The following is a 15,145-nucleotide window of genomic DNA, read 5'->3' on the forward strand; positions in this document are numbered from 1 at the left end:
TTTTGCATTCCCACCAGCAATGCATGAGAGTTCCAATTTCTCTACATCCTTGCCAATACTTGTTTTCAGTTCTTCTGTTAATAGCTATCCTAGTGGGTGTGTAATGATATCTCATTGTAGTTTTGATTTGCATTTCCCTAACGACTAATGGGAGCCCCTGTGTGGTACAAACCATTAACCATTTGACTACTAGCTGAAAGGTTGGCAGTTTGAACCAATTTATCCAGAGATGCCTCAGAAAACAGGCCTGGCAATCACCTTGACAGCAACTAACAACAACAATAATAAAGCTGAACATCTTTTCACGGGTTTAGTGATCATTCACATATCTTCTTTGGAGAAATGTCTATTTAAGTCCTTTGCTCATTTTTTAATTGAGTTGTTTGTCTTTTTGGTGTTGATTAAGTTCCTTATATATTCTGGATATTAAACCTTTATCAGGTATATGGTTCCCAAATATTTTCTTCTATTTTGTATCCGCCTCTTCACTTCCTTGGTAAAGTCCTTTGAGGCACTAAAGTTCTTAATGTTGATGAAGTCCATTTTAGCTATTTTGTCTTTTGTTGTTTGTGCGTAGATTAGTTTTTATACTTCCTCTCACTGGAATAGGAGCACTGCTGGCACAGTGGTTAAGCCTTCAGCTGCGAACCAAAAGGTCAGCAGTTTGAACCCACCCAGTGGCTCCACGGGAGGAAGATGAAGCAGTCTGCTTCTGTAAAGATTACAGCCTTGGAAACCATATGGGACAGTTCTACTCCATCCTACAGGGTTGCTATGGGTTAGAATCGACTTGATAGCAACGGGTTTGGGTTTTTCTGGTACCATTGGAATAGGACCCCTGGCGGTTCAGTGACTTAAGAGCTTAGCTGCTAACCAAAAGGTCAGCAATTTGAGCCCTGCTCTGCAGGAAAAAGATGCGGCAGTCTGCTTCTGTAAAGATTACAGCCTTGGAAACCCTATGGGGCAGTTCTCCTCCATCCTATAGGGTTGCTATGAGTCAGAATCAACTCAATGGCAATGAGTTATCACTGAAATCACACATACATGCACTCTTAGGTCTAGTTTCCTTAGCTCAGCCTGTGTGAGATTCATCCACATTGTTTTGTGGAGTGAGAGATGGTTCATTCTCGTTGTTGTATAGATTTCTATGTTGTGAATACACACATGGACTTATCCATCCTGCTGCAGATGAGCACCGTATTGAAGCTATCATGAACAGGGCGGATATGAGCATCCTTGTACATGGTTTTTAGTGAACAATGTATACTTTTCTGTTGGAGATACAAGGGTCATAGGGTATATGTATGATGCTCAGCTTTGGTAGAGCAGCCCAACAGTTTTCCAAGGTAGTTGTACCAATCTACACTCCAACAAGCAATGAATAAATACTCTGGTTGCTTCACATACTCACTAACACTTGGACTTTTCTGTACATTCAAAGGTAATCAAGATGTTTGGATGACTCTTCCTTTCCCTCTGCCTCCCTCCTTAGAGTGTGGGCTTTCAATTGTTGTAGATATTTACTGTGCCAGGCCCTAGAAATACAGAGACAAACAAGGCGAAGTCCCTGCTCTTAGAAGCTCCCAGTGTGGTGAGTGGGCTGACAAAGGAGGAAAGACTTTCAAGACAGGGACGTACATGCTAACTTTCTTCTCCATACATTTCTTGTTCTAGATTTTTCATCTAAGTATTTGTGCATTTGAATCCGACTTCTTTCAGACTCACGAAGCTCATAGGTAGTGTGTGAGAATGAGTGAGGATCTTGGAAGCTTTCTGAAAGAGGTGACACCAGTTCTTAAAATATTTTGAATAATATTTTAATGTGTTAATACTGTATATCCATTTAATAATATTTTAATTTAACAATTTTTTCTGATTTTAGGATTCACTATGGAAACATTTGGAAACAGAATAAAAGTAGATTTAAAAAAATTTAGAAATTATCTGAAATATCACCACTCCAAGTTAAGTGCTGTTAGATACAGGGTTTATCCTTTCACTCTTCCCACCCCAAGTTGGATTTTTAAGGAGCCAGATAGATAAGGAGAGGGGCACAAAGCACAGCGGTGTGCACTTGGATGGCATGTTTGGCGAATGCTGGGTGTTTTGGGATGGGCGTTTGGTGAGCCATCGCTTGGGGCATTGCATGATCTTAAGGTTGAATCAAGATCCCTTTTTCTTGTGGTGGTTTTGTTGGGTACTGTCGAGTCAATTCTGACTCATAGTGACCTCATATGACAGAGTAGAACTGCCCCATAGGGTTTGCTAGGCTGAAATCTTTACCAAAACAGATTGCCCGGTCTTTCTCCCTCAGACCTGCTAGGTGGGTTCAAACCGCCAATCTTTTAGTTAGCAGATGAGTGCTTAACTGTACCACCAGGGTGCCTTTTTCTGGTGGTAGAGGATTCCTTTTCTTTCTTTTGCAGCAAGCACTATTAAAGTGAATGGCAGCCCATCCCCATTTTCTACAACAAATGAAGCACCTAATTGTTTTTATCTTGGGTTTGGTTGTAGTAATGGCATTATTTGCCAGTGAAACTCTTGCCAATTAAAATTTGTCGTGTTCCAGTAACATTCATCCACAACAGGATTAGTACATTTTTCAGCCACCAGTGGGATTGTCTCTTATGATCCTAACAGGGATGACCACAGTTTAAAAACATTCTCCTGCCGTTTTAGACAATTCGGAAAACTCAGAAGGCTAAAAAGAAGAGGAAAGAATCATTCATAGTCCTACCAGGCAGAGAAAACCACAGTTAACATTTTGGCGTATTGCCTTCCAGCCTTTTTTTCTTTTAAAAGAACATTTTCGAAATTATAGCGGTAACATCTCAACACTGAGGAAAATTTGGGAAATCCAGAAAATACAATGAAAACCAAAATTGGAGTCAGCTGTAATGTCACCATCCAGAAATGGCCACCCTTACCATCCAATCTATTTCTGTTTGTCACTCCTGCAGTTTCTGTATCTCTGACTATAAATGACAAGATGTAAGATTCCAGAGTTTGGAATAGAACCTGGGGATATGTATGTGTTAATCTGGATTCTTTCAGTTGCAAGTGAGAGAAACTCACCTCAAACTAGCGGCTGCCTTACCAACTGACTAGGAAGTTAGGGGGTTGAACTGGCTCCAGTGTGAATGGATCTACAGCTGTGCTGTCAACAAGGCGGCTACTAGCCACGTGCGGCTATTGAGCCCTTGAAGCGTGGCCAGTTCAAACTGAGATGTGTTGTAAGTATAAAATACATGCTAGATTTCAAAGACTTTGTATGAAAGAAAGAGAAACGTATCTCCTGGATGATCTGTTATATTGATTACATGTTGAAATGTTAATGTTTTGGATATATTGGATTAAATAAAATATAGCTAAAACATTTTTTAATGATAAGCTCTAAAAGAGAATGAAGTAAATGTGTTGGTGGCCCTGTAAGAAAGGGTGGTGTCTTTGTTTCATCTCTGATGTGCTAGATGTGACCTTCTAGAACAGTGCTTCTCAAGAGGAGGCCCACAGACTGGCAGCATCAGCATCACCTGGGAACTTGTCAGATAGGCAATCAAAGTCTCTGGAGATGGGGCCCAGGAATTTGTTTTAACAAACCTTCTAGATGATTCTGATGCATGCTAAAGTCTGAGAAGCACCACACAGAAGACTGGGTCTCTGAGACATGCTGGGCTTCAGATGGATTGAGACACAGGGATTTCACTGGGGAGATGGCGTGGGACTCTATTGGAGCACATGGAGCTCATTTGTACTTACACAACTGTTGGTGTGATTAAGCTTCCTGAGGGAGGGACCATCAGTGTTTAGTCACTTTTGCATTCCCACTGCCTAGCCCCATACAATACCTAGCCTATAACAGATGCTCAACAAATACTTGTTGAACAAATTAAGGAATGAATGAGTGAATAAAAAAAATCTGGAGCTGTGGCCCACATGTCATCCTTTTTCTTTTTTTTCAATTTCTAGGATTGGAACATCAATTAACATCTGACCACTGCCAACCTACCATATCTCTGGGCTCCAGAGAGGAAGCAGATCTTGGGGCACATTATGATTTCATCGTTCTTAGTACTGGCCATTGGCGCCTGCCTTACCAACTCCTTAGTGCCAGGTAGGATTGGGGAGCACAGATGGAGGGATGGGAAGACCTGGTGCTGGTGGGATAGGTTGGAGGAAGTGTCTGTGTTCAAACTCATAGAACCATCCAAAGTATATTAGAGCTGTGAAACAGTGCAGAAAATCCCAGCTCTGCTACTACATGTGTTGTGTTGCCCACTTTTTTCATTTGTATTGTCCTATTCTTTCACTGGGGTTTCTATTCTCTCTTTAATAATCTGAAATACAACTAATTCTACAGATTCTTCCAAGTCTGAGTATGCTAAGTCTTTTTGGTTTTGTCTGCTTATTCTCCCTTGTGGTAGTACATTTTCTTGTGGTTTGTAGTTTTTGCTTGTGAACTCATCTTCAACAGGAGTTGTTTGTTTCTTGTTTTTGTTGTTTTCTGTTGGAGACCCATATGGAAGTGTTTATACAGAGTTGATTCTTTCAGGACACTGGGAGTTCAACTAATTTTGAATAAGTTTTTACGCTAATTTTTCAGTCGGAGTTTCTTACACTATAAATTCAGACCCCTACTTAGACCTGGCACAGATTTGAAATTCACCTTTTTTGTTTTTTTTTTTTAATGCCTTTCTTTCCCAATCCCCTTCCTAACTCCAAGACAAATGTATGTATTAAAACAGCTTCCAAGCTAGCCCTATGTCTGGTCTGACACCCTAAAAATCCTCAGCATCAGGTCCTGTTTACCTCTCTGGTTTTGAGTTCCCTTTTAATTTCCACTTCCTGGGGATTTCTCTTTTTCTTTTCTTTCTTCCAAGCAACGTACTGTTTTTGATTGTTTATTTGGTTCAGCATTTCTGTATCTGTAGCTGGAGAAGGGAGCCCTCTTTTACTTCATCCATCATGTGACTAGAAGTCCCCTCTTTGCTGAGCCAGTGGAATCATTAGGGGGGTGTGGGGGGTGCGGACCACACTGGGTGACACTGTCAGAGGAGGTGACACCAAAATGACTATCTATAAAACTTTTGTGCAGTTGTTTCAGCAGAAATTTATTATTTTTTATAAGAATATCCCTGTAGTTATAACAACAAAAACATTTTTTGTAAGCCCAGCTTATGTGTATCAATATACCTACAAGGCTAAAACTCTATGCTAATTTGCTTTTTGAACCTTCTAAAGCCCTCTGGTCAGAGCTGTTGTTAACACCCAATTACAATGATGCTTCTCTTGTGGTTTTGTGGTTTCGCCTACATGAGCTATAAGCATGTACTGTTGTTTTTGTTGTTGCCGGGTTTTGCTAAATTTTCTTGTGTTTTAGCTATGATATTGTGGTAATTAGTATTTGTGAACCTATATCAATAACTTTTTTGAGAAAGAAGTAGTAACTAAAGGAAAAGTAGTGATATACAGGAATTACGATTGATGAGTAACGTTAGTACAAAAAACATTACTAAGGATTCCGTATGGTCTGGTATGGGTGGAAGTCCATGGAGGGTGGTGATACCATGAGTTACTGTGCTGGGAGACACCAACCACAGTGACACCACTACACTGAGCCTCAGTTTCTCCATCTGTCCAGTGGAGATCTAATTCCTCCTCCTTAGGGCTACTGTGAGAAGTACATGGTGTTGTCAGTGTCTGACAGGTGGATGCTCAGTGAATGTTAGTCTGTCCTCTTAAAAAATGATGAAGAAATTGGGGTGTAGAGCGGGGACGGGCCCTCCCGAGGTCATACAGCAGGCTAGTGGCCAAGCTGTGGGCAGAGCCTGAGCTGCTGGAGGTCCAGGGGCCATCATTCCATCTGCTATTCCATGATGCATCCTTGGGGATCCAGGATTACTCTGGGCTGGGGTTCCTGACTTCTCAGCACTCAGACCCACTTGGGTGAAAGATTAGCAGATAGATGAAAAAGAGACAAAATGAAAAATCTTCAAATATTTAACAATTCAATTTTTTCTGTTTCATTTTAGGCACTCTGATGCGGGTGCAGTGGTACTGTGTTTTTTTTTTTTTTAATGATTTTTATTGTGCTTTAAATGAAAGTTTACAAATCAAGTCAGTCTCTCACACAAAAACCCATATACACCTTGATACACACTCCTAATTACTCTCCCCCTAATGAGACAGCCTACTCTCTCCCTCCACTCTCTTTTTGTGTCCTTTTCGCCAGCTTTTTTTTTTTTAATTAAGTATAATATTCAGTAATGTATGTGCATCTTAAATATATAACATGATGGATTTTTACCTATATTTGCACCCTGGGGTCTCTGGGTGGCACAAACAGTTTACCCTGGACTACTAACCAAAAGGTTAGCAGTTCAAACTCACCCAGCAGCACCACCAAATAAAGGCCTGGTAATCTGTTTCTGTAAAGATTACAGCCAAGAAAGCCCTATTGGGCCTTTCTACTCTGTAACACATGGGGTTGACAAGGGCCAGAGCCGACTTGACCACAATGGTTTTGGTTGCTCCCCCCGCCCCTGCTCCCAACCACCACCCAGATCAAGACAGATCATTCCGTCATGAAACTCCCAAAGACTTCCTTGTGTCCCTCCCAGCCAATACCCCACCCCTCAAGCCGAAGAAAATGACTAGACTTACTCCCGTCACCAAAGACTAGTTTTGCCTGTTTTGAACTTCATTTAAATGGAATCAGACAGTATGTACTGACAAGTACTCTTTGCACATAGCATTCTACCGTGAGCATTTGCCCACGTCATTTAATATTCTCCAAAAACAATGGCCTCCTGGTATTCTGTTGTCCCAACAAACCACCGTTGCTTAAACCAGATCACTGGCACCAAGCCAGCTTGACATGAGCCAAACTCCCCTCGGCGGTCAGGAGCCTGGATGGCTCTGGTGAAAAAGGACAAGAGCTCTGCTCTCTCCAGATTCCTGATGGGGCAGGGAGCAAGCACAATGGGGAACCAAGCAAACCACTGTCAGAGCTCCTGGGGGGACACAAAGGAGGAACAACAGGTGTCACCATCACCCAGCCCTGGCGAGCTGCTGGGGGACAGGGGATTTGTAGGTGGTCACTTACCCAAGTGCACTTGAAGGCAGGAAGGAGATGGAGCCAGCCCTGAACCAGTGGGGTCGCTGACCAAAACCATCGGCCCCAGGACACTTGCCCAGGCGTTACCTCATTTAACTCTTAAAACTGCCTGTGGTAGCCACCTTCTCCCTTTTTCCTGGGGCAAAAACTCCAGGGAAGGAACTTGCCTAAAGGTACACAGCTAGACAGAAGGGCCAGACTGTCCAGATTCCCAGCTAGGGGCCCAGCCTGTCAGGTCTGACATTGGTGACCTTAACAGATACTTTCAGAAGAAAGAGGTGGAGCTGAGGGCTGCCGGGGTGAAGGTGGTAGGTTAAGGAACTGGGGTGGAGATGAATAAGAGGTCTCTTTTCACCACTTGGCTGTGAAGGAAATGGGGAAGACACTGCTTGTAGAAATGGTATGAAGTGTAGATGGGCCCAAGGCTTGAGGCGGAGGACGGCTGCCTTTCCTCTCCTTCCCTGAGGCAGGGGCACAGCCTCGTGGTGGCCACATAGACATGGGGGTTTTGAGCTTTTTCTCAGTTTCTTTCCGTCATAATGCAGAGGAGATGATGGTACCCACCCTGTAAGGAGGTGCTGCTGACATGGCGCTCTCGGCACGTTGCCTGGAAATGGAGAGTGTGTGAGAAAGGAGAGCTCTTCTCATCACAGCTGTCCTGAAAGACAAAGGTGGCCTGAGCTGGGCCAAGGAAGGGATGTGTCCTCAGCCCATAACATGCAAAGTGGCCTTGGTCGAGACCCTTCTACCTCTCCTGGCCTCAGCCTTCCCTTCTGTGCAATGGGAGGCCATTGAAAGAGATGACCCAAGCAGCTTCTCAGCTCCAGGCTTCTGTATTCCCATGGGTGTGTGATGGGTCAAGGACAGGGGGGAGTCCTGCACATGGTGGGAAGGACCGATTTCCGTGGACAGGAAATCCGGGCCTCTGCCTGGAGGAAAAGGGGCTTCCAGCCCGGGAGATGGAATTATGGGGAGAGGGAAGGAAGCGAACAACTTTGATCACCTCCTGTGGGCCAGGAGGTTAGGCAAGGTTACTTGCCTTATCTAATCCAGTCCTCACAACAACCCCGAGAGGAAGGTACAAGCAACTCCATTTGACAGCGGAAGAAACTGAGGCTCAAGGAGGTGACTTGCCTAAGGTCACACAGCTGGTACTTGGTGTACTTGGGATTTTTACTGAGTTCTGTCAGGTTCTTTCCACTGGAGAACTGATGACTGGACACACACGCACACACACACGCACACACACACGTGAGAGAGGGAGAAGAGGGTATTTCTGGTTCCTGTTTTATCTTTAAACTGTAAGCAAAAACCCAAACCTATTGCTGTCGAGTCAATTCCAACTCATAGCGACCCTACAGGACAGAGTAGAATTGCCCCGTAGGGTTTCCACGGAGTGACTGGTGGATTCCAGCTGCCAACGTTTTGGTTAGCAGCCTAATTCTTAACCACTACGCCATTAAAAAAAAAAAAAAAAACAGTTGCCGTCGAGTCAATTCTGACTCATAGCGACCCTATAGGACAGAGTATAGAACTGCCCCATAGAGTTTCCAGGGAGCACCTGGTGGATTTGAGCTGCTGACCTTTTGGTTAGCAGCTATAGCACTTAACCACTATGCCACCAAGGTTTCCACTATACCACCAGGGCTCCTCAAACTGTAAAGTGCCGTCCAAATGGGAGTTATTATCAGTGAGAGTGAGGGATGAGGGGTTAGGGACACAACACGGCCTCCTTGCTAATTTATTCTAACAGAAGTGAGATTCTGAATGGCTAAAATGAAACAAAAAAAATTGAATTGCTGAATATTCAAGTGACTACTTTAACTTGGGTTCATTAAACAAAAGGCAAGTCTTGCTTTCCAGTACCACTCTTAACTTGGCCAAGTAGTATTCCTGCTGAACCTGCTTTAATGAATAAGCTGAGCAGAGTTTATAATTGAAGGCTGGATACATCTGGAGACTCCTGCAGTTGGAAGTAGTTTGTTCCATTGAATAGGTTAAACATTACCCTTCTAACTGTGCTCGCACAATTCATTTGCTGCCTTAGCAGAATCTCTGTCTCCTGGGTGGGAGGAAAGTGTGTGGGCTTTGGAGTGAAGCCCAGCTCTGCTGGTGTCTGCCAGTGCTGTGTGGCGTTGGGCGAGAGGCTTGGTGTCTCTGAGCCATGGTTTCCTCATTCTGTGATGTGGGGAGAAGACTCCAGGGTTCACAGGCTCGTTTGGAGACTTTGACTGGCATAATATTTGCAAACCAATAGATGGGCAACTACTGCATCCTCCTCCAAGTTTAAGCTGCTCAGCCCTCAGCCCTGAGATGTTGGGGTGTCTGTAAGTCTAGGAGGGGAATCTGTCCCTACCTTGCCAAGTAACTCTGCCATTTTCTCTTACAGAGAAAGAAAAAGACCCCAATTACTGGCGAGTCCAGGCTCAGCAGACCCTGAAAAATGCCCTTGAACTTCAGAATCTCAACACCAACGTGGCTAAGAATGTCATCATGTTCCTGGGAGATGGTGAGGCCTGGGGGCCTGAGGGAGGGGCTGGACAGGCACGTAGTAGGATCCCGGGAAGCCAGACTGAGGTGAAGGGGTCTGTGCTGAAGGGCTGGGGCCCAAAGGATGGGCATGTTTAAGGGGATGGGAGGGGCCAGGCTGTGGCCCCAAGAGCCACCCTCTGGTGCCCACTACCCAAGCCTACCTTGGCACCAAACTGGAGAGATACAGGTACCCAAGAAGGCTGATAGGAGAGCAGGGAGCTGTAGAGACTGAGGCCCCCTACTCCCTGCCACAGGGATGGGCGTCTCCACGGTGACAGCCGCCCGCATCCTCAAGGGTCAGCTCCACCACAAGCCCGGGGAGGAGACCAGGCTGGAGATGGACAAGTTCCCCTTTGTGGCCCTTTCCAAGGTGAGCCCTAGCCACAAGCCACCCTGGCCCCAACCTCTCACCTCTCAACTTGGCAACACAGGAGAAAAGGCACAGGACTGGCATCCTCTAGACCTGGGCTTAAGCCTACACATGCTGCAAGGTATTCAGTCCTCCTGGGTCTCAGTGGCCCCACTGTGAAACGAGGGCAGCAGGAGCTCCTTCCAGAGAACAGTGGAGCAAAACGCTGCCCAGTCCTGAGCCATCCTCATGATCCAAAGGGTTTTCACTAATCAGAAATAGATCACCAGGTCTTTCCTCCCAGTCTGTCTTAGTCTGGAAGCCCCACTGAAACCTGCTCAGGATCACAGCAACGTGCAAGCCTCCACTGACAGACAGGTGGTGGCTGCACACGAGGTACACTGGCCAGGAATTGAACCTGGGTCTCCTGCATGGAAGGCGAGAATTCTACCATGGAACCACCACTGCCTCATGACTGAAGTACAACATTACGTTTTCAAAAGTGCACAAGTATACAGCTTGAATTTTCACACACTGAACATACCTGTCTAACCAGCATCCAGATCAAGAAACTGGACATGACCACAGCTAGAGATCCTTGGGTCCCCTCTAGTCACCAGCCCCCGCCCTACAAAAATAGCCACCATCCTCCCTTCTAACAGCATAGATGAGCTGTGCCCGCCTTTGTATGCTGTATGTATGGAAGCCTCCAGCATATACTCTTGTGTCTGGCACTTATAATCAGGATTATTTGAGGCTCATCCGTATTGTAGCACGCAACATTATTTCATACATTCTCTCCCAAGGCGATTGGGGAAATTAATTGGGTTTAAGGCAATATATACTCAATGGTAGCTATTGTCATTGGTGGTGGTGGTGTGCCATCAACCTCCTCTAGACACTCTGAGTCAGGCCCTGGGCTCACTTCTGGGGGAATAGCAGAGACTGTAATGCTCTGCTTGTGCCTTCTAGTTGCTCACAAAGGAGCCCTGGTGCTAACTAAGAGGTCAGAAGTTTGAACCCACCAGCTGCTCCACGGGAGAAAAATGTGGCAGTCTGCTCCCTTAAAGATTACAGCCTTGGAAGCCCTACGGGGCAGTTTTACTCTGTCCTGTAGGGTTGCTATGAGTCAGAATTGACTTGACAGCCATGGGTTTAGTTGCTCACAGGCTGGTGGGGAAAGGAGACACACAGATAGTTTCAGGGCCTGTGCTAGAGGTCTGAGCGGGGGTGGGGTGGATGGCAGACAGCACCAGCCTCTCATCTTTCTGGATCCTATCTCCCCTCTCACTACTTCCCCATTTCCCCATCTCCCCACACCTGCAGTAGCCCCCCTCCCTTCTTTAAGACTCACCCGTCTCCTCCCCACTCAGGGGCTCCTGCCACCCCAACCTAGAGAAAGGCCTCAGCTGACTCAGCCTGCTCTCTGCCCCGCCAACCCTCCACCGAACCCTCTTTTCTCTATATGTTGGAGACCTGGGTTCTGGTACCTTCCTGCTGTGCCGTGGCTGCCTGGGCACAGGGAGTGGGGCGGGAAGCAGGCAGTTAGATGGCTCTCAGGGGGACCTTGGTGGGTCATGCCCAGTCCCCGTGGGTGTGTGTGGGCAACAGTGTGGACCAAGACCTGGCCATGTCCTGACCCTCCTTTGTCACCTGCAGACATACAACACCAACGCTCAGGTCCCGGACAGTGCGGGCACTGCCACAGCCTACTTGTGTGGGGTAAAGGCCAACGAGGGCACCGTGGGGGTGAGTGCAGCAACTGAGCGCTCCCAGTGTAACACCACTCAGGGAAATGAGGTCACCTCCATCTTGCGCTGGGCCAAGGATGCTGGTGAGTAGGGGAAGCAGCAGAGAATGGGGCCCAGCTCTATGAACTGCCTGGGCTTCAGTCTTCCCAACTGTACAATGGGGAGATGGTTGAAAAAGATACTCTTGTGGGCTCTTCCAACTCTGATGTTCCAGGAGTCTGAAATATTCATGGAATCCCTCCCATGACAGGGAAGGCTAGTGGTTAGGGGTGGGTTCTAGTCTCAGGTCTGCCACTGCCCAGCTGAGACCCCAAGCAGACAACCTCATTTCCCTGAGTTTCTGGGTGGTGCAAATAGTTAATGCACTCAGCTGCTAACAGAAAGGTTAGAGGTTCGTGTCCACCCAGACGTGCCTTGGAAGAGGCCTGACGATCTACTTCTGAAAAATCAGCCATATGAAAACCCAACACATGGGGTTGCCATGAGTTGGAATTGACTCGATAGCAACTGGTTAACTGGTTATATCCATTTGCCTAGGCACGAAATGGGCATGAAAACATAGCCCCTTGTAGGCTGGATGTGAACAGGGAGTAAGATAATGTGTATAAAGGACCTAGCCCAGCTCCTCTTCCTCCTCCCTTGGAAGAAGGAAGGACTTGGGACTGGGGCAACCTGGCCCATACTCTCAGGAAATGTGGAATCAGGGTATGAGGCAGACTGATGTGGGTGACAGAGCCACACCTCACCTGCAATCCCTTGGAAGGGGCTCTTATGGGTGGGGGGCTTCCTGGAGGAGTGGGGTCTTGTATGGAGGGGAGGAGTCTAGCCCAGGTGCTCACAGCTAGAGAGCCATCAGGAGGATGGGAGGGTCACAGAGGCAGGGTGTATGAGCTGCCAGGGTACTTGGAAGCTACCCCCCATACTCTTTGTCCAGATGGGGTGACTGAGGCCCAGGCAGTCAGTAGAGCTCTTGGGAGACCAGGCTTTGGCTGGGAAAAGGAGGCAGTTTAGATACCCCCATCTCCAGATGATGTTAATCCCCCTTCTCCTGCACGCCAGGCAAGTCTGTGGGCATTGTGACCACCACCAGAGTGAACCATGCCACTCCCAGTGCTGCCTACGCCCACTCTGCTGACCGGGACTGGTACTCAGACAACGAGATGCCCCCAGAGGCCCTGAGCCAGGGCTGCAAGGATATTGCCTACCAGCTCATGCACAACATCAAGGACATTGAGGTGAGGGGGGGCTGGGGCCAGTGCAGGGATAGGGCTGGTCAGGTGGGTCCTGGGGTGGATGGGAGCCTTCAGGCCCAGGCCGGCCTAGGAAAAGCTGCTTGGCTTGGCTGCCCTCACACCTGGGAAGGCTCCCAGCCCATTAGGGGATTTGCGGTTGGGGCAGGGAGGCTCTGGGGGATTTCTCTGTGGTGAGGCTGGGGGTAAACCCTGGTGTGGCCACCACTACACCCCAAGGACCAGGCGCCCGGGGATTATTCCAAAAACTGGAATCTGGCTTGGCACCCCCTCCCTCCACATGGAGGGCGGGGGTCACACGATGGCCACCCGAGGTGAATACCTGCCCTCCACATTCACACCTGTGCAGACAGGATGTGTCCCACACACCTACCCAGCATGTAGACAGCCACTTGGAAAAGAGGCATTGTGAACAATGGCTAGAGCAAACTCTCATTTTGAACTTCTTGGCTTCACCTGCTGGACCTACCATTTGCTAGCTTTGTGACCTTGGGTCAGTTACTTCACCTCTCTGAGCCTCTATTTGCCCCTTTGTGAAACCTACTTACCTCTATTAGCCCATTGCAAGAACTAGATCAGGCAATCTCTATAGAGAGTTTAGCACAGGGCCTGACGTTTGGTGAAGGCTCAGAAAGTGGTAGTGTTTCTGCACGAGCCCCGTGTCCCTACTCTATAACACAAATCAACATACTGAGCAGGCCCACGCACACAGGCATAACACGTGTTCCCCTGACCTCGTCCACCTGATGTGCAGACTGGCCCCTACTCTCTGTTCTGAACTGCGAACTTCTTGGCTCGTTCCTTTTGCAGGCTCTTGTTACCCACTGCAGGGTGGAGTCAGGGAGTACAGCAGCGGGGAGAGAGATGTTGGCCCCCTGAGCCTGAAAAGGGGGCTCAGTGAGGCTCACAGAAAGCCCTCGGACCCCAGCCACCCCTCACCTCTGTTTCCTTCTACCTCCAGACCTGCCAGACCTGCGCTTTCACTCCCCCGTGACCTTTCCCCCAATTTCTAGGTGCCACCTGGTCCCTCTTCCAAGTTGTGGATTAAGCACCACCTTTCAGGACAAAGGAAGCCCTGGTGGCATAGTGGTTAAGAGCTACAGCTGCTAACCAAAAGGTTGGCAGTTCAAATCCACCAGGCACTCCTTGAAAACCCTATGAGGCAGTTCTACTCTGTCCTATAGGGTCGCTAAGAGTCAGAATTGACTCAACGACAATGGGTTTTCAGGACAAAGAAACCTGTGGACCTCTAGTGAGCAGACATTTGAGGCAAAGTCACCCCATCCTAGAGCAAATCCCTTCCCCTCCTAGAGCCTCAGTTTCCCCACCTGTGTAACAAGAACAAAGAGCCCCACCTGCCTCCTCCTGGGGCCATTGGAGGCCAAGATGAGGTCATGGATGTGAGAACATTTGTAGGACAAGCACAGGGTGTAATTACGGGTCTGCACTTTAGAGAGATTTGGCAGGCTCAGCCTGAGATGGGGAACAAAAGCTTGAGAGAGAGGCTTTTCAGCTGGGGGTGTGTGGGGGTGCCCATGGGAGGGCTGCTGGGGGACACTCAGAGAGTGAGGGAGGGAGGGAGAGAAGAAAGAAGGGAAAGAGGTGGGACAAGTGTGAGGACTTTCCTCCTGTCTCCCTTCCCCTCTTTCCCCGTTCCTTTCCACTCAAGCCCCATTTTCCCCTGCATCTCCACCACCCAAAAGCCCCTCAGTCCCAAGGCTGTCCATGAAACACAAATCCTGGAGTCCGCCCTGAAAATAAATATCTCCTGCTAAAAAAAAAAAAAAAAAAAGAAGAAAGAGAGACACAAACCCAAACCCCAAAGCCAAACAGCAAGTCTGTTATTTGGGCGTTTAATGAGCCCGTGTGAAGTCTCTGCTGGGCTGGAAACGATGAGGCTCCGGCAAGAAGATTGGGGGCTTCATTTTCCACCCTGGAAATGCCAAGGGGTCAGGTTCTGTGGGAACACTGGTGGTGGGGGGAGGGACAAGTGACCTGGGGTCCTCTTCTTCCCCTCCTAGCCTCTCCACTCCCCGTGCTCCTGGCTGGAGCTGGAGCAAGGAGCCCGGCCCTCTGGAAACATTTTCATTTCTACTACTCCTGGCAGTGAGAATAGCTACCAGAGTCCCCATGGGCACTATGCTGG

The 15,145-nt window shown here is 47.7% G+C and overlaps 1 protein-coding gene across 3 annotated transcripts in view; it reads left to right on the plus strand.

Moving 5' to 3' along the window:
- Positions 1–15,145, plus strand: part of ALPL (alkaline phosphatase, biomineralization associated) — a 67,996-nt gene that overhangs the window by 41,969 nt on the left and 10,882 nt on the right. For 2 of the 3 annotated variants that reach the window (XM_003413419.4, XM_064281427.1), the window contains exons 2-6: positions 3,970–4,114; positions 9,507–9,626; positions 9,904–10,019; positions 11,658–11,832; positions 12,809–12,984. In XM_003413419.4, the coding sequence (XP_003413467.1) occupies positions 4,054–4,114; positions 9,507–9,626; positions 9,904–10,019; positions 11,658–11,832; positions 12,809–12,984 (648 nt within the window). In that variant the 5' untranslated portion in view covers positions 3,970–4,053. Of the gene's footprint in view, positions 1–3,054; positions 3,234–3,969; positions 4,115–9,506; positions 9,627–9,903; positions 10,020–11,657; positions 11,833–12,808; positions 12,985–15,145 lie in introns of all 3 variants that reach the window. The other variant, XM_064281428.1, reaches the window with a different exon arrangement.

This window comes from Loxodonta africana, chromosome 3 (genome assembly GCF_030014295.1).
Source record: "Loxodonta africana isolate mLoxAfr1 chromosome 3, mLoxAfr1.hap2, whole genome shotgun sequence".
Lineage (NCBI taxonomy): Eukaryota > Metazoa > Chordata > Mammalia > Proboscidea > Elephantidae > Loxodonta > Loxodonta africana.